This window comes from Lonchura striata, chromosome 13 (genome assembly GCF_046129695.1).
Source record: "Lonchura striata isolate bLonStr1 chromosome 13, bLonStr1.mat, whole genome shotgun sequence".
Lineage (NCBI taxonomy): Eukaryota > Metazoa > Chordata > Aves > Passeriformes > Estrildidae > Lonchura > Lonchura striata.
The window spans coordinates 23,882,708-23,902,322 of NC_134615.1; the positions used below are offsets into that span (position 1 = coordinate 23,882,708).

Here is a 19,615-nt window from a genome sequence, read left to right on the forward strand (position 1 = left end):
TGAATTTTCTGTCCCTGTTCCTTTACTATCAGCACCTGGTCATACACACCCCTGTAGGAAACTGCCATTTCTGTACCTTTTGCTTCATGCAGGGTGGAGTTTTCTAGTTTAAGGCTGGTCAAAGTAGGCGGGCAGTGTAGAGTAGTCATAGAGCTGGGATGTACACGAAGAAGACAGGAAGGGACAGGCACAGGTGTAGGTAGGAGCCACGTCCATGTGTGTATGAGACTCCAGCATGAAGGCAGAGCGCCTGTACATGAATGCACAGCTGTTCGTGTGACTGCCTGGAGGTGTGTGTACCACAGCAGCAAACGTGTGTGAAGGCAACTTTGCTTGAATCGGGTCTGGTGGTGCTTCAAAAGGACTTGTTAAGGTGAGGTTTTCAACCATTTCTTGGTATCTAGTATAGATGCTCTTGATGCCAGCAAGTTGTGACAATTTTCTGCGGACAGAAGCTGTGGGTCTGGCTTAGAGGCTAGTTTCTGCTTCTCCAGACAGTCGGTCAGTGCCCTTCCTCAGCTTTTCCCACTAGTGACAGTCATGCCAGCTGCTCACCCCTGAATGGGCAGATGACTTCTAATTCTGCAGAAATGGACCAGGCCAAATTGAAGCAGCATTTGAAAAAACTGTGAGCAACCATCAGTGCCATCAAAGACAGGGGCTTCTCTGGGCCAGATCCTCTTTGTTATACTGCTACCATTACAGTACTGGGGAACCTGTACATGTCTGGAGAACTTCTTCAGCCTGGCAATATTAGTTTGCACAGCACAAGGTGTTTTTGGGCTGTAACTGTCTCACACTTGCCAGAGACATGCGCATGTTTAATAAACCTGTAATTTGGAGATATGGCGCCCAATGCTAGGTGCTTTTCATGGGTACATTTCCCTTGGGCTTCTTGCTGCTTTCTTTGACACTTGCTCTTTGCCAGGATCAAGCTTTTCCAAAGTCTGTTTCTAGAAAAGGCTAAGACTGTGCTTTTTTTTTTTTTTTTTTTTTTTTTTGAAACAAGCTGCTCAGGCAATATTTTCATACCTTTGCTGTTGACATTGCATTGTTTTATTTTTCAGTTGTTTCTAAATTGCATCCTTTGTGCCCTGTGATTCTTCCAGTTCTTTCTGATCTCAGCAAAATCTTGGCTCTTCTCTCTCTTCTCTGTTGGCACACACACTGTTACAGTGTGCTTTTCTTGTTCTGCAGCTGAGATTGTCTCAATTATTCTGGGTTGATCTTTACTTTCAGCTCTGTGAGGGCTTCATATTTTCACTTTTGCAATATGAAATTAATTCCGTCACTGGTGACTGTGGATGCTTGCTGTAGAGAAAATGTGGCTAAGCTTAGTTTAGAAACATCCCATCTCCCATGATTGAGAAATACAGTGATGAAAAATAAGGTTATATAATTAGTATTTCTCTCATATTAGGGAATGTATGATACATAGTACAGTATGATGCTTCTCTTTCATTCCTCTTCAAAAGGCACACAATTCATTTCAGTCCTTTTACTCTCTGTGCAAGAGACTTCTGATGGCAACAGTTACCACTATTTCTTATGTGAGTGAAGAAGCTGTTGAAACTGTGGCCTCACATGAGGTCATTTCTATCAAAAGCAGTCACTCTGTGAAATACCTTAAAGCATCTAGCTATTCTACTCTGGGACAAAAGTATACTCTTGTTTCCTGGAAAAAAAAAAACCAAAACTGATTTCATTCTCACACTCAGGCAACTCCCATGTAGGTTTCCAAAGAAACAACTATTTCTGTGGTTTTAAATCTTCCTGGGTATCTACCTTCATGCCATTGTTCATGTCTGCTCAACAGAATTTTTCTCAATTAACAGCTTCTGGCTATATTCCAGGAACTCTGTCAGGAGTTAGAATAACAATAATAATGGTGCCAGATGGAAGCGATATCATCAAAGTTCATTTGGAAGCCAGGACTTTTGGTGAACACTGCTTGTATTCATTTGGAAGGAAGAAGCTGATGTATCACTTATTTTTACAATAGTCTTTGTCTGCAGCTCTTCCTAGGGTTGGTCCAAATAGCAACCTGATTCAGCTCATTGTCAGACCTGAACACTACAGGCCATTTGTTTTACCAAAAAAAATCAGAGAGCTTCTTGTCCAGGAGACAGGAATTATGTACTCCCTCTCTAAATGCACATCCTCATCCTTGCCAGACTAAAGTAAATTTACTAAAGTAAAATTCATATTGTGATAGCACCTGTTGGCAACAACCAGGCTTACCCATGAGGCTGGGTATTTTCCTTACTCTGAGAAATTATAATTGCTGCCTTATAAACCCTAAGCTCAACACAAATGCACAGCAGGTTACTAAGATAAAAAAGCCAATTTATGCATGTATTTTGGAGGCACAGATTAGTACTGTTCCTCATTTGTTAGCAGCAGTGACTCTACATGAAAATCTAAAACATCAGTACTAGAGGAACTGAAATCACGAGAGGAGGTAACCCCTGTGCAAAAATTAGTCTGAAAGCTTTGCTGCAGAGGAAAATTGAGGCAGGGCATAAGGAGGAGGTTAAGGAAGCTTTGGGAACCTTCAAAATTACTGTGGACCCAGATGGCATGGCAAGCATGTAGTAGGGAGGCAATGTCTGCATTGTAGCTGAGTTGAGTGATTTTATACCTCTGCTGTTTGTGCAGGGGGGCTGCTGCTTGGCGTGGGAATAGCTGCTTGAGTCTCATGCAATTGTGGACTGCACAAAAGCAGTGTACAAAGCTGTAAGGGCCTGGGCTTGAATGCTGCTCTGTCCGGGATTAACATCTTGCTCTAAAAGCCCTGCTCTCTCTGTCCTGTCTTGCTGTGCATCCCCCTGGAAGGACTTGACCATGACTAGGAACCAGAGAAGTTTTTTCAGTTTTAGTTCACCTTGGAAAATACAAAGCACCTGGAGGTTTACTTCCACCACTGTGGCACAGCTAAACTGCCAACATGGCAGATGGCAATGGGGAGCACTCCATGCTGCCTGGGTTTCAGTGCTGCACAAGGAGCCTGTCCCCAGGGGTGGCCCATGCTGCAGACACCCAACCTGTATTTGAGGCACAGTCAGACACTGCTGGGGGACAGAAGGAGAACACACAAGGCAGGAATAATTGGCAAACTGTCTTTTAATGTATTTTTAAAAAAATTAATGAATTCTTTTTGCCTCAGATCCCATATTCAGTGGTGTATTCCCTGCAGATTACTGTGCCAGCTGGTATTCAGGCTATGAATTCTTTCATTAGCATTTTTATGTCATATCCCCAGTGGCATGAAAAATTTTCAGCATTTTCCAATAATCAGCCATCCTCCTCCAGAGGCAGAAGAGAGGTTTAGTGCATGAAACAAGGACCCAGCTTTGGGCAGATCTTTGACTTCAACTAGCACATTGTATTGTACGTCTTCTCATAAAAGACCTATAGGATGAGTGGGCTTGGAGGGAGGGATAGCAAGGGACAGTCTTTAAAAAGGAGTTAGGCTAAGAAGGGAGCTGGTAGGGCAGGTAAGCAGTTAAGCCTGCCTACACAAAGATGGGTCTTTCTAGCAAAGTTGCCTACAAAGCTCTGTCTGGAGGAGATACTGTTCTTGGATTTATTCCAGTGCCAAGCTTCTTCCTATGGTATGTGAAGTTTTCCCTGTGGTGACAATAAATGTTTCCTGAAATTTTAAAAGGAGTATAATCCAAACAAAAGGAAACCTACATTGTATGTTTACAGCATTTTGGCATAAAATTAATTGTAAATATTGGTCAGAGTAAGGTGTTCAAAAGTAAAATGTGGAACTGTTGAATTCTGAACACCTCAGCAAAAAGGGAGGGTTTGCATCTTTTGTTCATAAAAATTGCCAGGGATTATGTATGTGAAGTACACATTTGTCTGTACCAACTAACTTCAGTGCACTCAGCTAGCTCTTAAACTTTGATAAAAGTGCAGACAAGCTTTTCAGTATCTTCTAAGACTGCATTAAAATGGCTTACTGACAAACAGTGGTTTTGCTGCAGAAAACCTTCAGCCCTGCAGTACTTATGTCCTTTGCAAAGACAGCTTGTGTAGTAGTTGTCACAGTGTCACTAGTAGTGTGGCAGCTTTTCCAAATCTTGTGCCTGCAGAGGGATGCACAGGAGCCTGATGCACCACATCTTGCCTTTTTCATCATCTTGTGATGCTAAACTTCCTCTGTCTCTGCAGGTCCCTTGCAATCATGGTGAAGTCTAGAAGAGTGCAGGTGCTCCTGATTCTGGTAGTTCTGTCCTTCCTTCTTATCCACTTCCTACCCTGCAGCAACAATGCCCATACGGAAGAAAAACCTTCTCCTGTTCACATCCTCATTCTCTCCTCCTGGCGGTCAGGATCCTCCTTCACTGGACAAATCTTCAGCCAGCACCCCAGTGTCTTCTACCTGATGGAGCCTGCATGGCATGTTTGGGTTAAGATGTATCAGAACAGTGCCAAAGTCTTACACATGGCAGTGCGGGACTTAGTCAGGTCGGTCTTTCTGTGTGACATGTCTGTGTTTGATGCTTACATGTCTAGCCAGAAGAAAAAGTCTGATTTATTTCAGTGGGAGACAAGCCGAGCCTTGTGTTCCCCACCTGCCTGTGACTCATTCAGTCGCAGTGACATAATCACTGCAGGCAATTGCAAAACCATCTGTGGCAAGTATCCATTCAGCAAGGTGGAGGAAGCTTGTAAAACCTATAGCCATGTTGCCATCAAGGAAGTTAGGTTCTTTGACCTGAAAGTTCTCTATCCGCTTCTCACTGATCCATCCCTGAACCTCAAAATCATTCACTTGGTACGTGATCCTCGGGCTGTGTTCAGGTCCCGAGAGAATACAATGGCAGACCTGAAACGCGACAGTAACATTGTTGTGGGGTCTCAGAAGACAAAGGGAGAAATGGGGCCCTACAACACAATGCAGGTCATCTGCAAAAGCCACGTTGAGATATACAAGGCAGGAAGTCAGGCTGCTCCAAGCTTCCTGAAAGACCGGTATCTGCTGGTTCGCTATGAAGACATTGTCAGAGACCCGCTAGCAAGGGCTGCTCAGATGTACAGGTTTGCAGAACTCCATTTCACACCAGCGCTTCAGAAGTGGGTCCACAACATCACCCATGGAAAGGGTCATGGAGCACAGGCCTTTGATATTGGGTCGAGAGATGCACTGAGAGTATCACAGGCATGGAGAAAGACACTTCCCTTCCAGAAAATAGAAAAAGTGCAAAATGTATGCAAAGAGGCAATGGATTTGCTGGGCTACCGGCTTGTTCAGTCTGAAGAAGAGCAGAAAAATATGTCTCTGGATCTTCTGTTTGCCCAGAACTCTTCTGAGTGTCAAATTTTGAAGGCAGAAAAGCTGGTCTCTGCACCTACTCTCTGAAGGCTGCAGAGTGCTGAACTATTCACTAGAGCCAAAGAGGACAGAGGTGCAGGCATAGAAGTGTAGGAGTGTGCATGGATGCAAGAACAAGTGCTACAAGAACCCTGACTACATTCAGGAGAGCTATCAGCAGCACAGGGTCACCCTCTAAGACCCCTGGAGATACAGCCACAATGGAGGCTAAGGTAATGCAAGTTTGTTTTCCAAATAAATAATGTTTAGGTTGGAGCATACAGAATGCCAAAGGAGTAGGACCAGATAGCAGAAGCTCAAACCCCCCACAGTCCACAGCTGAAGACGAGGGAAACCACATGGAGCAATTGCACTGCAAAGGAAGAGGAAATATAACAGGAAGCTGAACAAAGAAAACATTGCTTGACATGCTGCCACGCAGGATATGTAGTGCCAGAAAAGATGCAAGGATAACTAGACATTTGGTTTCAGGAAAGATGTTGGACTTTGGTTTTGTTTTGGGTTTTTTTATTTTGTGGGTTTTTGGGTTTTGGTTGGTTTTGGATTTTTTGTATTTTTAATGGTTGCATTTTCAAGGCCAGTTCTTCTTTTGTTCCATTCGTGTGCCCAAGCATCCAGCCTCAGTGGCAAAAGTGGGGAAATGTTCATGTTCACTTACTGTATAATAGAAAAATGGAATAAACCAGCTATTGCTGAAAATAAAGCTCCTGGGTTTTCATGTGGAAACCATTTCTGTGATTATGTGAATCCATTTATTTTTTAGCTGAAATAATTCTGTCTTCTAGCTTTCAAATCCAAGAACAGTTGTTTTCCTGGGAATTCCCACAGTCCACATGGGTGCTGGAAGAATTAATGCTAAGGTCAGGATCCTAAAGACAAGGTAAAGACAGATTTCATTGGCATAAATATCAAAACTGAGAAGACAGGTTAATGGGGGTGGATTGAAGAAACAAAGAGAAAATCAGGAAGTTCTCCTATTGAAATATTTGGTGACAGTATTTCTCGTCTTGGAGTACAAAAAAATATATTTAATGGACTATGCCATTCTCCCACCTCCAATGGGAATATATAACTCAAACCTGAACAACAGAATTGTTTTCACCTGGTTTTAAGTGTTCCAGAGACAAGGAGAAAAACTTGCTACCAGATATGGGGAGGAGTGAAATGCCTACAGATACCTATTTCTGAATATCCTTTTTAATGTGTAAACTGCAGAGTCCCTTTAACACACGTCTACAGAACACTCGCTACCTTAGCAATATGGGTATCTGTATTCCTAGAGCTAAACCCCTAACCCCTGAAAAGGTGGGATGTTATAGCAATATTAATAGTCTTCCTACCAGAGATTCTGTTGAATGACAAAATCCATGCTGAGCAGGCAGCACTGGCCTCATGATTCATAGTAAGTTCACTGAAAGCAAGGTATCCTCCTTTATGCTGTGTTTATGCAAATTTAGGGCAGGCATACTGACATAGAGAAGTGGGAGTTGCACTGTGCCACAGCACAGAGCCACTGTTTTTCTTTATAGTCTCTTTAAAATAGACCTTAACATATTCAGCTAAAAACAGCTAGAAGCTCATTCTTACTGAAGTTATAGTAAAGATCTTCCTCCTGTAAGTGCCAAGAAGCTGGATTCTGAGCAAAAATAGATTCTTTTCAGTATGTTGCTCCTTAACTCTACATTAACCAATGTCAGCTTGAGCTGCTTAAGTTTTATTATGAATACTTTTTTCAGTGGATGCAATCAATTCTGTGTATCAAGTGTTTACCTGAATAAGAACCTTCACAGTGTTTCCAGTTAGTAAAAAAATGATGTAAAAGTAACATGATGCATTTCCCTCATGTACTGTTTTGCAAATTACTTACACTTCTGCTTCCTAAGCTTAATCAGAGAAAATGCAGAATTGTTGATTTCAGTATGTCTTTATTACAGTCCCTTAGATATGTTTCCTCAATACAACCATTTGTAAGATTTTAATTTTTTCTGAAACAGCAAAGTCTGCTGCCAGTCAGGTCACATGAAAATGTAAAGTTATTTTGATTTGAGGAAAGATAACTTAAAATACTTTTTGGAGGAGGAAAAAGAAAACTCAACAACAATCCCCCAAAATCTCAAGATGCTGATGATGATGTGTAAAACTATGACTTTGGCAAATGCAATAAAGATCACGGAAGTCTGTTTAGAAACAAACATGAAGCATACATTGTACAAGTTTAAAAGAGTAAACTCTGGTTTTATACCAATGAAATGTAAGATGGAGAAGTCTCCAGTCAAAAGGACATTTAAAAGCTGACTCTGTGGTATTCTGGTCTGTTGCTCTTCAAACTGGTGCATACAATCAGTTTTGCATTGGCAACTCTAGTTATGAAAGCATGGCAATTAATTGATTTTGATGAATGCTGGCTAACTCTAAAAGAAAGCAAGTGGGAAATACTCAAATTCCAGATAACTGTTTGCAGACCCAGAATTTCTGTCTGTAGAATTCTCTTTAACTCGAAGTTTTTGTATGTGCATTGCCACTTTGCTCACTTTTCCAGGTATACAAATATTGCTGCTCCAGGCAATAACAGAAATAAACTTATTTGAGCTACAAAAAGAACCTTCCTGACCTTTTGTGATAGTAGAGGAATCTGACAGGAATATGGAAAACCAAACTGTCTCCAGCATGTCAAAAGAAGCATAACTGTGTTGTAGGTAAGACAAAGCACAGAAAAGCAAGGATTTTTATCATGGTAAAAGACAGAACCAGAAGTAGAACCATACAATATGGTGTCATCTCTGGGTCCTCCAGGTTTTAACCTGGTAAAATAGACCTAGACCTACATACATGCACAAGCAAGTGCATCTGTGGATAAGCAGTGCCTTTTAGGAGTTTGTAATAGTAGAAAGAGGGCAACCTTGAGTGAATTATGGTCTTTGTGTCAGTTCTTACACCTACTGAGTGCACCAAGCACACATGGAAAGATTCTCAGCATTAGACAATGGGTCCATAAGGCTCTGCAAAGGCAAAAACACTGAACTTTGCACTGCACCTTAGACTAATTGCTTCAATAAGATAAACTCACTCTTAAAACAAGTGCCACTTAGAATTATAAAAAGATAGAGGTAATCTGACCATTTTATATTGCAGTTATTTAATACGTTCTACCTCTCACTTTGAATTCTAGAGAAGTTTTGTTAAACAAGACCATTGCAACTCTATGGTGCTGCTGAGATGTCTACACAGTCCAAGCTAGAATGGGAGTTTTCAGCTGCAAGACGTGACAGTTCTCCTGTTCCTGAACCTGGTCATCAGCAAAACTTGGATTTCAAACCAAGCTGGTAACATTCCTAATGTAAAAAACAATTACTTTATTAGCTATGTTGTCTTGCACTCTCTAATTAAGTGCTTGTCTGGCATCCACACAAATCTCAAATAACTGTTCAAAGTCTGAATAGCATGACTATGCCAAATAATTCTCACTTTTTCAGTCTAGTGAAACACTGTGTAGTGCTGTTTTAGCATTTATTTGGTTACATTGGATAACTCATTGAATAATCAGTAGGTGTTACTACTGATTCCTGAAGCAGCAGTCTCATTATATAGTTCTTTTTCACATTTCACCTTAATTTTCTGAGTGCCACAGTGCAATATGCTAAAAACCCAAAATGTTAACTATTTAGAGAGGTTAAAAAACCCAAAAATCTTCGCCTTTACCAGCCCATTTTGTTTCACCAAAAGAATGAATTCCAGATTTTTAGGACTCACTTCAAATAATATTACAATAAGTAACCAGAGCACAATTTCGGGCTAAAAGTACTGAGTTTTTCAAATTATGACTGTATCCCAGTGATAGCATTCTCTCTCAAACACAACTTAGGTGATAGATATATAATCTCTGATCATTCCCTCTTAACTTTCATTTCCTACTTCAACTATTACTCATAGCACTGAAAGCTGGTGTACTTTTCCCAACTAGAATATATAGTATAAGCGTTACTTTGATTAAAGCAGCTGCATCTCTTAGATCTGCAGAGACACAAAACAGGCCTTTTAATACAAAAAAATTAAAGCATTTCTCAAACTTTGATCAAATTTTCTATTGTGTTTCTGAAATGACTATTACATTTATGCAACTGTACTAGATCAGTAATGTCCTCTTGTTAACTCTCTTTAAACACTATCCGCTTTTCTACATTTTCAGCTCCAAATTTGGCTACCAATTTATTTCTGACATGTTCACCATCCTTTTGTAATTCTAAGTCATCCTCTCTGCTCCATACAGGGTACCCATCCAAGCGCTGCCCTGTCTGCAGAAAGTATGAAGTAGCTTCCACGTCACCGCTGTTTTTCAGAAAGGCCTGTGTAACAGTGAGCAGGTCCACATCAAACTTCTCCATGAAGTGCTCCATAGTTTTTACTACCTGTCCCACCACATTGGAAGTAGAACAAGTGTTTTTTGGTCTTTCTTGCCTTTGTAATTGAATGTCAGGGAAAGCAGAGTCTTCTGGCCCAATTTTCAGCTCACGTGCTGTTTCTCCTGGGGACCTTCTCACTCCATCTTGTGTAGGATGTTCTGCAACATCTGAAGAGTCACTTTCTGACTAATAGTAAGACAAGTGGAATCACCAGTTAGAGATGGTATTTTCTGGCAAATCTTTTACCACTGTAACCAACCACCTTTTACTCTGTCTCTACAGTGTATTAAAACCTCAGAAATTAGTAAGCATAGTAAAAGCTAGTGACTGAAGCAAAGCCATATGTGTTAATATGGCTGCACATGATCACAGAAATCCATAAACTATACGTAAGAATTTTAACAAACTAAGCATTAAAGGCAAAAGTAAGTGTTGATGCAACGGCAGGAATGTCTTTTGCCTGAGGTGAAAGAATGACTTCCATGTGCCAATACAGCTTTCAATGTGACAACCCCCATCACATATACCTCCTCATGCTAACTTACACAGGAAAGAAAAAATGCACCAGCCAGGCACCATTTATTACAAACCACATAGGTGACAGCTCACGGTTTAGCCACAGCAGAAGGGATATCGCAGGGCAAACTCATTTCATGTGTTAATCATGAGTTTCTACTGTGCCATCTGAGACACCGGGGAAGGCCTGCCCCGAGCACTGCGCGCAGTGGAGGCTGCTGCTCCCCAGGCCGGCCCCGGTCGCTCACCTCTGTGCTTTCGAACTCCCGATTAGCTGCCGCGAACAGACCCCTGATCTGCGTGGGATCCTCCGTCTGCGGGGACTCTGCGGAAACAAGCGGGGATCGTCTGCCAGGCCTCAGCGGAGCCCGACCCACGCTGGTCGCCGCCACCAAGTCCCCTCGCAACCCTGCCCCGCCGCTGTGGCCCCCGCTCACCCCAGAGCCGCGGCAGCAGGTGCCGCAGGTAGCGGTCACGCATGGCCTGCCAGCTGTGCCGCGTCAGGCCGCTCCGCTCCAGCTCTATCCACAGCGCACGGCCGCTCAGCCGCACCATGCCCTGGCCACGCGTCGCCTGGAGCAGCGCCGCATCCTCCGCCTCCGTGAAAGCCAGGCGGCCGCGGGCTGCCAGCAGGAAGGGCTCTAGCGGCAGCCGCTGGTTACGCTTCACGCACTCCGCCACATACTCGATTGAGACGGCCCCGTCGGGAGCCACCTCGCCGGGCTGCGCCAGGAGCACGGCCCCCGGCTCCTGCACCCGACACAGCCGCCCGCCGCCCGCTAGCACTAGGGGCGCCAGGCGCAGCTTGGCCAGGCCAGGCCGCAGGTAGAACCTCATAGGATGCCCGTCATCCCACAGGAACAGCGATCGCGATCGCGCTCCTCCGGCCTGCCCGCCCGCCATCGCCGCCCCAGCTCCGCCCGCCGCCATCGCCTGTGCGCAGGCGTGGAAGGGCGGAGGCGGTGGCAGCTGGGGAGATGATGGCGGCGGCGGCGCGCGAGGGCAACGCAGAGGAGATTGAGTCGCACCTCAGCAAAAAGTGAGGGTGGGCGGGTGATCAGGTGGGGCCGGGCCGGGGAGGTGAAAGTGAAGTGTGTCCAGCTGACCCGGTGCGTTGTCTCCGTCAAGGCGCCCGTCGGAGCGCCATGCTGAGCTCCGGCGCTGCGCGGCTCCGCAGCTGGGTCTGGAGGGCCGCGCCCGCGCTTCGATGGCAGCAGGCGCTTCATGACCAAAGCAGGTCGGTGCTTTGCATCTGGCTTGGTCCGCTTCTTTCCTTATGGAGTCGTGGAAGGTGGGGTTACGAGCACGACGGGAGCCTGAGGGCCATGGGGGAATAGGCTGGACCGCGACGGTGGTTTTGGGAACCGTACGTTACTTAAGGGGGTTTGTGTTCTTTCACTTACACGCTGCTTAGGGCTGATGGGCTGTTACGGATAAAATGCGTCTAGTCCTTGAGCACTTAGGCACATATCGTTAAGGTTTGTCTGAACTATGTTTAATTTCGCTTTCACTTTCTGTGAGTGTATCGTAGGGGATGAACTGAAGAAGTTCAAAGTAGAAGATACTTAAACGTGTTTAAGAATTATTTTGATTATTGGAAAAAGTAAGAGAAGTGGCAGGGTTATTTGCACAGTTAGGTTTTGGCAAAATCCTGCCAACCGTTTCCCTGTAGAAGTTAAATTCGAGTACTTGCTGCATCTGGTTTCCTTCTCTTTTGCAGTGAGCTGAAGAGACGTTTAAAGGCTGAGAGAAAAACAGCTGAAAAAGAAGCAAAGCAGAAGGAGCAAAGTGAAAAGCATTCAAATAAGCCTTCCTTGACTTCTGAGGATAATGTTGGTACTGATGAGGAGAGCTTGGACCCAAATGTGAGCATCTGGTCCCATGCTTATTAGATGTTCTGTGAATCTTACTGACTTGCATTTGATTTTTTTTATTCATGGATAATTAAAAGGTTAAAAGGGGAGAGATGTATATTCCTGCATTATGGCAGCTACATTTTAATTCACAGCCTGTAACATATTTTCAGATTCTAATAAAATAATTTGATTTTGTTTGTTTCCGGTGACAGCAATACTACAAGATTCGTAGCCATGCAGTCCAACAGCTTAAGGGCTCCAGTGAAGATCCCTATCCCCACAAGTTCCACGTTGACTTATCTCTCTCAGATTTTATAGACAAGTACAGTCACCTGCAGCCAGGAGATCATCTGTCAAACATTACCGTGAGAGTGGCAGGTAAAAGTTTACCTGAGGGATACAGAAAAACGTAAAGTCTTAGTTGCTTTTATTAATAGGTTGGTCTTTTTTGAGTTTGCTGATCTCTTACTCACTCATGAAGCCTTGTAGCGGTGTTAAACTATTCAGGACATACCCTTCAGACTGTGTGGACCTGTGCAACATCCCTTGCAACTATAAGATCAGATTGTATATAACATGGGTTCTAGCACCCAAAGGTTTTATGGTCTTATTTGCACTAGTTTTCATTTTGAGACTTAACTGCTTCTCTTTCACAGTTAGTGAATAGTTCAGAGCTGATGATTCAAAGTGATAGTAATGTGGCTTTTGACCCTGTATCCTTTCTGGTAGGGACTCTTGTCCTGATGTCCTGATGTCTAGCATATTTTTGATACTTAGGTCGAATCCATGCAAAGCGTGCTGCTGGAGGGAAACTGATTTTCTATGATCTTCGTGGTGAAGGAGTCAAGCTGCAGGTCATGGCAAATTCCAGGTAAGCAGAGGTATTCCCAGTAGCATTCTAAACTGCACTGTATTCTAGGGTCTAGACATCTGTGTTGGAGTATTCTATTTCATTTGTGGTTTGGCTTAGGCAGCCAAGTAATGCTTTGCTTCAGATGTTGTGCTTCCTGTTAAAATAACTTTTATATCTTTTTTTTTTTTAATGGATTTTGTCTTGTGAGACACTTGGGGACAGTTTGGAGTGTTGAATTTTAAACAAACATGCTTACATTTGTTTTGTAATTACAGCCTCTACAAATCTGAGGAAGAATATTTCCGTGTTAACAGCAAACTGCGTCGTGGGGACATTATTGGTGTAGAGGGGAATCCTGGGAAAACAAGGAAAGGGGAATTGAGTATTATTCCTTATGAAATCACTCTCTTGTCTCCATGCCTGCACATGCTGCCTCATCTTCATTTTGGCCTCAAAGATAAGGTATTTATCATACCTGTCAGTCTTGGAAGCAATTTGACAGATTATAAAATGGTTTGGGTGGGAAGGGGCCTTTGGGATCATTTAGTTCAACATCTCTGCCATGGGCAAGAGTGCCACAGACAAGTCTGAATGGATGATATTTGTTACCTGCTGATATTATCTGTCAACAAAGGAATATTCGTTTTGTTTTGGTATTTTTTCCTTTGGCATGACATTTTATCTAGCTTGTTCTAAAGATATGTGTTCTTTTCAGGAAACCAGGTATCGTCAGAGATACTTAGATTTAATTCTTAATGATTATGTGAGGCAGAAATTTATAACCCGTGCAAAGATCATCACTTACCTTCGTAGCTTTCTAGATGAGTTGGGCTTTCTTGAGGTAAGGCATCAGTGTTTGCTTCTCTCTGCATACGGAATGTGTTTACTGTCTTTTAGCTTCAAGTATGTTTTATATACAGGCTCATATACTAAGTACTTACAGAACTGACAACAATTGCCTCAGTATGGTGTATTTTATCAGCTTAATGTAATGGGAGCAATTCCTTTCCTCTCTTTGTAAAGTTAAGATTATTCATCAGTTGGTGAGGTTATGCCTTGGGAACCTTTTATGAAGGTAATACTCCAAACTACTGCTGTCCTTTCCATATTTCAGTAAATTAAGTGAAAACAACATCTTTGAAGTGTTGTTTTGCCTCTGGAGACAAAAGCCAGTTCTATGTCCTATAAGCAGAATTGGATTGTGTTGACCCAGGTGCAGGAAACTGCACTTGGCCTTGTTGAGTTCAATTTTCTGTAGTATAGAGAGAGGATTTTGTGATAATGCCACAGCACTGTTACTGGCTTTGATAACATGAAACCAGCAGATTCACATTTGTAGTAAATATGAATGACTCTGCAGAGCAACAGATGAATTAAGTAATTTGTTATTATTGACTGCATGAAAAAAGTGCAGTTTTGTTCAGGGCACGTTAGTTAGAATTATTTTCATATACTGAAGTGCTGAACTATAAATGAAATACAGATTTTTCATCAAAACTAGCTGGTTTAGGGTTTTTTGTTTGATCTCTGCATTTCTGGTTTGGAAATAGATTTCATGAAAACAGGGGAATTTTTTTGTTGTTACAGGTTGAAACTCCTTTGATGAATGTAATTCCAGGTGGAGCTGTGGCAAAGCCATTTATCACATACCACAATGAACTGGATATGAATTTATATATGAGAATTGCTCCAGAACTTTACCATAAGGTAAAATGCAAACTTCTCATGGCTAAGCCTATATTCTTCAAACTGTAATAAAAAAACCCAAATGTAGCTAAAATGAAGATTATTTTTGAAAAAAGGTGTACTTGTCTCATGAATCAGTTTTGTAAGTTTGTGTTGCAGTTGCATATACCTGGGCTATCTTAGGTTCTTTTGAGAAAGTGTATTTACTAGAATTTCATTTTGTTTAGATGTTGGTGGTTGGTGGTCTGGACAGAGTATATGAAATTGGGCGTCAGTTCCGGAATGAAGGAATTGATTTGACTCACAACCCTGAGTTCACAACTTGTGAATTTTATATGGCTTATGCGGACTACCATGACTTAATGGAAATTACAGAGAAGTTGCTTTCAGGTGAAGTATGCAATATTATTTTAAAATGAATAAGAATCTCTGGAAGAATTGGTTATTATGTAGCATACTCTTTTTCTAAACCTCATGTTCCTTTGGTAGGGATGGTGAAACATATTACAGGAAGTTACAAGATCACTTACCATCCGGATGGTCAAGATGGACAGGCCTATGAGATAGATTTTACTCCTCCCTTCCGGCGAATTAGCATGGTGTATGATCTGGAAAAGGTCCTGGGAGTGAAGTTTCCATCAACTGAGTGTTTTGAAACTGAAGGTTAGATGCTGAGTATGAATGTGCTGTAATTCTTCCTTAACAGAAAGTGGCCAAAAGGTTGCAAGTTCTCAGGCTGCAGTCTGTCAGCTGCTTTCTTTGTAGTAGTACTAACACATGGGATTCTTTTTCCTCTGGTTTTGTTGGTTTACACGAGTCCAGAAAGAAGCCTTCATTCCTTGCCATCTTTGGCAGGATCTGACTCTTTTGGCTCTTTCTTTGTTGAGTATATGTGAAAGGATATACTCAAGAGGCTTGATACATGGCATTCTTGATCTGTTGAAGAGATCCAGGTTTTTGCTTCCTATTTCTTCTCTCATGTGCAGTTGAGTTTCCATGCCTGTAGTTGTGGCTTGGGTGTATGATTATCTAGGGGTTTCTTAAAAATGTAATTATGTGCTATTTTATTCCTGGAATTGAGATATGTAAGGAGACAAGTTAATATAATTTATAGTGATTGTTTTTCCCCCCAATTTCTTCCTCTCTCCCCTGCCAGCCCCTAAATAATAATGTCCAGCAGTTATGTGGACATAACAGTTTAACTGTTGTCAAATTTCTGAAGTATAAAATAACAACTATTTTACTGTAAACAATTAAAACCAAACACCATTTCTGTAGATTGACATTTAAGCTCATGTTTTCCATGATGTCTACCATTGAGATCTTACAAGTCACTCTGAGAAACTTTGAAGAATCTAGTAAGAACAAAAAATGGTTGTTGGCATGGCTGTTAGAATTTTTGTCTGCAATTTCAGGAACTCGCAGGTTCTTTGATAACCTTTGTGTGGAGAGAAATGTTGAATGTCCACCTCCCAGGACAACAGCTAGGCTTCTTGACAAAGTAAGTAAAGGTGCTGGTTTTGTAATCCTAATGTCTTTGAGGATCTCTCTGTCAACAGAAGTCTCTTAGAAGATAAGGTTTAGCTGGATCAGGAAAATCATGCTGCAATGCACTTCAGCTGTTGTCATATTAGAGTGAGAACTTGCTGTGTCAAAATCTTCTTTCATGTTGTCTACACCAAAATGTAGTTTACTTATGTCTGCTTAACTTAGGGGATCTTAGTTGGATAACTAGTTGCTTGTGGTTAAAATGGATTTGCTTTGTTATAGTTCAGTTCTGTCTGTGAGATGTGTGTATCTGTATGTAGCTGACCAAAAGGGTAGGAGTACAATATCATTCTATCAGCTGTATTTCTTTGCAACCAAATATTGTCTGATAGCTGTTCTTTTGGTGCTTTTCCTATTGGCCCTTACTGTAACGTGCAAATTGAATTATTATACAGTTTTTGCTGTGTCATTTTTCCTTACCTGACTACGACACACTCTCTGTTGATGAAGACATTACCATAACCAGAAATACTTTGGAAACTCTTCAGATATTTGGTACCTTCTTCAGTAGCAAAAGAGAGGAAATTAGGGTGCTTGGTGAAGGTGGTGCTAGGAATGTGCATAATTGTACACTGCATAATTGTTTCACTTTTGTTTCCCCAGTTAGTTGGTGAATTCCTGGAAGTCACCTGTATCAACCCTACATTCATCTGTGATCATCCACAGGTCATGAGTCCACTTGCCAAATGGTAAGAGTATGATACCTGGTCACTGTGTAACTCAAAACTACTTAATTAAAAAAAAAAAATAAATTGCGTATGTGAAAACAGATTCTGATGGTGTGTAGTAGTTTGGGAATTCTAACGCAAATCAAGATAGACAGACGTTGGTTCCTGAGCTGTGAAACCCATCATCCGGGGAAGAGGTGTGTCAATGCTTAGTACTTTGAAATTTTGACAGCTGTTAGTGCTAAGTGTGAACAGTGCCTCTAAGTAATGTATATGCTGTTTGCTTTGATGATTATTTTAAGGTATGTCTGTTTCGTCTACTTTACATAGGCATCGCTCTCTTCCGGGACTAACAGAACGCTTTGAACTCTTTGTAATGAAGAAGGAAGTGTGCAATGCATACACAGAACTTAATGATCCTTTCCGACAGCGTCAGCTTTTTGAGGATCAGGCCAAGGTATGGTGTGTTGCTGTTAGTGAACGTACTAGAGGCATGTAAGCAAAGAGTATTTCCTATGTCTGTCCCAAATCTGTCATTAGTACCTACTGCAGAAAAGGGTTGTTTTGAGCGAATGTTTCACACTCAAGTGAAAGCCTGTCATTAAAATGCAATTCCTTTTGTAGGAACCTTGCTCTTTAAGGTAAACAAGGTGAAGTACTGTTGTTGATTAGGTTTTTGTAGTGCAACTTTGTTTTGGAGTATCTTCGCTTTGATTCCACCCAAAGTACTAATCTGGAAAAACACGAATGTGCAGGAAGTTCTTTGTGTCTTTCCCAGGATGAAAGGTTGTTTTTTTTCCCCCTAGCTAAGTATTGATATAGTCATACAACATCATACTTCTATGTTCTTAAATAATTTTTCATGTCCAGTAAGATTTTGAATGCTGTCTAAGAAATACCTTAATTTCCTGAGCAGAGTACTAATAGGTTGACTCAGAGGATAGAGGTGTACATTGGGACTATTAGGCTTGCAGATTTATAATTGTAGATTTCTCTATGTAAGCCTCCAAAAGGAGTGACCAAAACTCATTTTGTTGTTAATTTGGTATACACATCCATGAATGCATGCTTGGCCGCACATGACTGACGTCAAGATGTGGTCTGCAGAAACAGAGTTTGTGATCTTCATGTTCTTTCTAATGGCTTCACAGTGCCTGTGAGGTTTAAACAATTGTCAAAGCCAGGAAAATAGATTTACATTAACTAACTAACGTGATAGTAAATTTCAAAATGTTCAGCCAGAATGAGTAATATTAGAGATACTTTTAATTTTTGGTCTGTTGTATATATGCTTGTTGCAGTTCCCACATGCTTAGAGCCAGACTTCGCAGACATATGATTATATGTATTAAATGAAAATTAGCTTCAAAATTTAATGTTAAGGTGGAGACTGAGATGAAGGATGACAGCTTGCGTTTCAGGATTTCAAGGAGAAAAAATTGCCTTAGAAGTCTTTGCAACGTCTTCCTTGAATCTGTGAGCAAAAATGTTTGCTGTTGTTTTGACACTTATTTTTGGCTTTATTTTCTAAATTTGAAATGGTGGCTAATCTGTGTTTTTATTATTGCAATTTTTGTCAATTGGAGGCTGTCAGGGTCAGATACATTAGTTACCATCTCAGTGTAGAGTGTTTTAGTCTTTCTACTTGAGAGGAAAAAAGTTAGGCCCTATTTGTGGAGCAGCTACTGATGATTCCACCCATTACACTTCTTTGTTGTTTCTGCAAACATTGAAAGGGTAGTTGCTACCGATAAAGAACCTCCTAAACCTTTGAAAGCAATTCATTCTGCTGTCATCTGCTGCCATATGGCTCTGAAAGATGGCTTTTACTGAAGTAATGAGCCTGGGCCTTTGCTAAGGTGGGAAACTTACAGGTCAGAAAGGAATTGAGTCTAGAGCTATTTTGGGAGCACCTGTACAAAGGACCTCCAGAGTTCTCTGTGCTGAGATTTCTTCATCTGTTGTTCATTTGCACAGACAGCTCTAACGGACTTTAGTTTCATCGGTTACATGGCTACTACAAATAGCAGTATTCCTTCTCTTTGGTAGAGGTTGGCAGGAGTGGTAGTGTCTAGCTCTCTACAACTCACATTTTACCATGAATTTCATCATTTAGGCAAAAGCTGCAGGTGATGATGAAGCCATGTTTATTGATGAAAACTTCTGCACTGCCCTGGAGTACGGTCTTCCTCCTACAGCTGGCTGGGGCATGGGAATTGATCGCTTGACCATGTTCCTTACAGATTCCAATAACATCAAGGTAAGCATAAGCAGTGGTAGTGCCTTCCTACTGCTGGCTTTGTCAGGGAACAGGGACTGGGTTTCGTGAAAGCTGGCCATCTCTTTGACGGAACCAGTGCCTGACAGTGGAGCTGTGTGAGGTTTTTCAAGCCGTGGGATCCCGCCTGGGAAAAGCCCCTCGGTGCACTTGCTCAGCTCTTTGCTGCCCGCGGTTGAGCAGCGGAACCCGCGCTGGGGCGGCTCTCGCGAGACTTGCGCACGGGATGTGGTGTTGCCGGTCGGCGCGGCCGCTGACTCTCGCTGTTCGCAGGAGGTGCTGCTTTTCCCCGCCATGAAACCGGAGGACAGCAGGAAGGAGGCGCAGCCCGCCGAGGGCACCTCTGTGTGAGTCTCCAGAGCGCCGCGGGCACCTCCGCGTGAAGCCCGAGCGCGGCGAGGACACCTCTGCTTGAGCTTCGGAGTGGCGCGTACCTTCAATAAAGGCAGCTTTCTCCCCGCCC

At 42.2% G+C, this 19,615-nt stretch overlaps 3 protein-coding genes across 5 annotated transcripts; 2 read left to right on the forward strand and 1 right to left on the reverse strand.

The window, feature by feature from the left end:
• The first annotated feature begins 169 nt into the window (after positions 1 to 169).
• Positions 170 to 6,073, forward strand: CHST4 (carbohydrate sulfotransferase 4). The gene is made up of 2 exons (XM_031505865.2): positions 170 to 373; positions 4,183 to 6,073. Exons 1-2 carry the CDS (start codon positions 261 to 263, stop codon positions 5,372 to 5,374), a joined length of 1,305 nt encoding a protein of 434 aa, XP_031361725.2. The 5' UTR covers positions 170 to 260; the 3' UTR covers positions 5,375 to 6,073.
• TERF2IP (TERF2 interacting protein) lies at positions 3,109 to 11,195 on the reverse strand. Of its 2 annotated transcripts, XM_077786413.1 has the most exons (4): positions 10,701 to 11,195; positions 10,512 to 10,588; positions 9,803 to 9,933; positions 3,109 to 5,699 (listed from the first exon to the last, which is right to left on the reverse strand). In XM_077786413.1, the coding sequence occupies exons 1-4, from the start codon at positions 11,191 to 11,193 to the stop codon at positions 5,555 to 5,557; spliced, it is 846 nt and encodes a 281-aa protein (XP_077642539.1). In that variant the 5' UTR covers positions 11,194 to 11,195; the 3' UTR covers positions 3,109 to 5,554. The 2 variants fall into 2 exon arrangements, with proteins under 2 accessions (XP_077642539.1, XP_077642538.1); XM_077786412.1 differs by lacking the exon at positions 3,109 to 5,699 and having other exon boundaries at positions 7,253 to 9,933.
• KARS1 (lysyl-tRNA synthetase 1) lies at positions 11,187 to 19,614 on the forward strand. Of its 2 annotated transcripts, none has more exons than XM_021526880.3 (14): positions 11,187 to 11,302; positions 11,984 to 12,128; positions 12,332 to 12,497; positions 12,897 to 12,990; positions 13,248 to 13,434; positions 13,688 to 13,813; positions 14,560 to 14,679; positions 14,886 to 15,048; positions 15,148 to 15,321; positions 16,074 to 16,159; positions 16,810 to 16,895; positions 17,205 to 17,331; positions 18,991 to 19,134; positions 19,426 to 19,614. In XM_021526880.3, the coding sequence occupies exons 1-14, from the start codon at positions 11,241 to 11,243 to the stop codon at positions 19,501 to 19,503; spliced, it is 1,758 nt and encodes a 585-aa protein (XP_021382555.2). In that variant the 5' UTR covers positions 11,187 to 11,240; the 3' UTR covers positions 19,504 to 19,614. The 2 variants fall into 2 exon arrangements, with proteins under 2 accessions (XP_021382555.2, XP_021382554.1); XM_021526879.3 differs by lacking the exon at positions 11,187 to 11,302 and adding an exon at positions 11,396 to 11,500.
• Position 19,615: the final 1 nt, after the last annotated feature.

Bases quoted from the DNA above. Each gene is read 5' to 3' on its own strand.
- TERF2IP (XM_077786412.1), bottom strand. From the start codon at position 11,193: ATGGCGGCGGGCGGAGCTGGGGCGGCGATGGCGGGCGGGCAGGCCGGA. The intron at 10,589-10,700 runs GTGAGCGGGGGC...TTGTTTCCGCAG, and splicing joins CCTGCTGCCGCGGCTCTGGG to AGTCCCCGCAGACGGAGGAT. The intron at 9,934-10,511 runs GTGAGCGACCGG...TCTTACTATTAG, and splicing joins GGGAGTTCGAAAGCACAGAG to TCAGAAAGTGACTCTTCAGA.
- KARS1 (XM_021526879.3), top strand. From the start codon at position 11,409: ATGCTGAGCTCCGGCGCTGCGCGGCTCCGCAGCTGGGTCTGGAGGGCC. The intron at 13,814-14,559 runs GTAAGGCATCAG...TTGTTGTTACAG, and splicing joins ATGAGTTGGGCTTTCTTGAG to GTTGAAACTCCTTTGATGAA. The intron at 16,896-17,204 runs GTAAGAGTATGA...TACTTTACATAG, and splicing joins ATGAGTCCACTTGCCAAATG to GCATCGCTCTCTTCCGGGAC.
- CHST4 (XM_031505865.2), top strand. From the start codon at position 261: ATGCACAGCTGTTCGTGTGACTGCCTGGAGGTGTGTGTACCACAGCAG. The intron at 374-4,182 runs GTGAGGTTTTCA...CTGTCTCTGCAG, and splicing joins CTTCAAAAGGACTTGTTAAG to GTCCCTTGCAATCATGGTGA.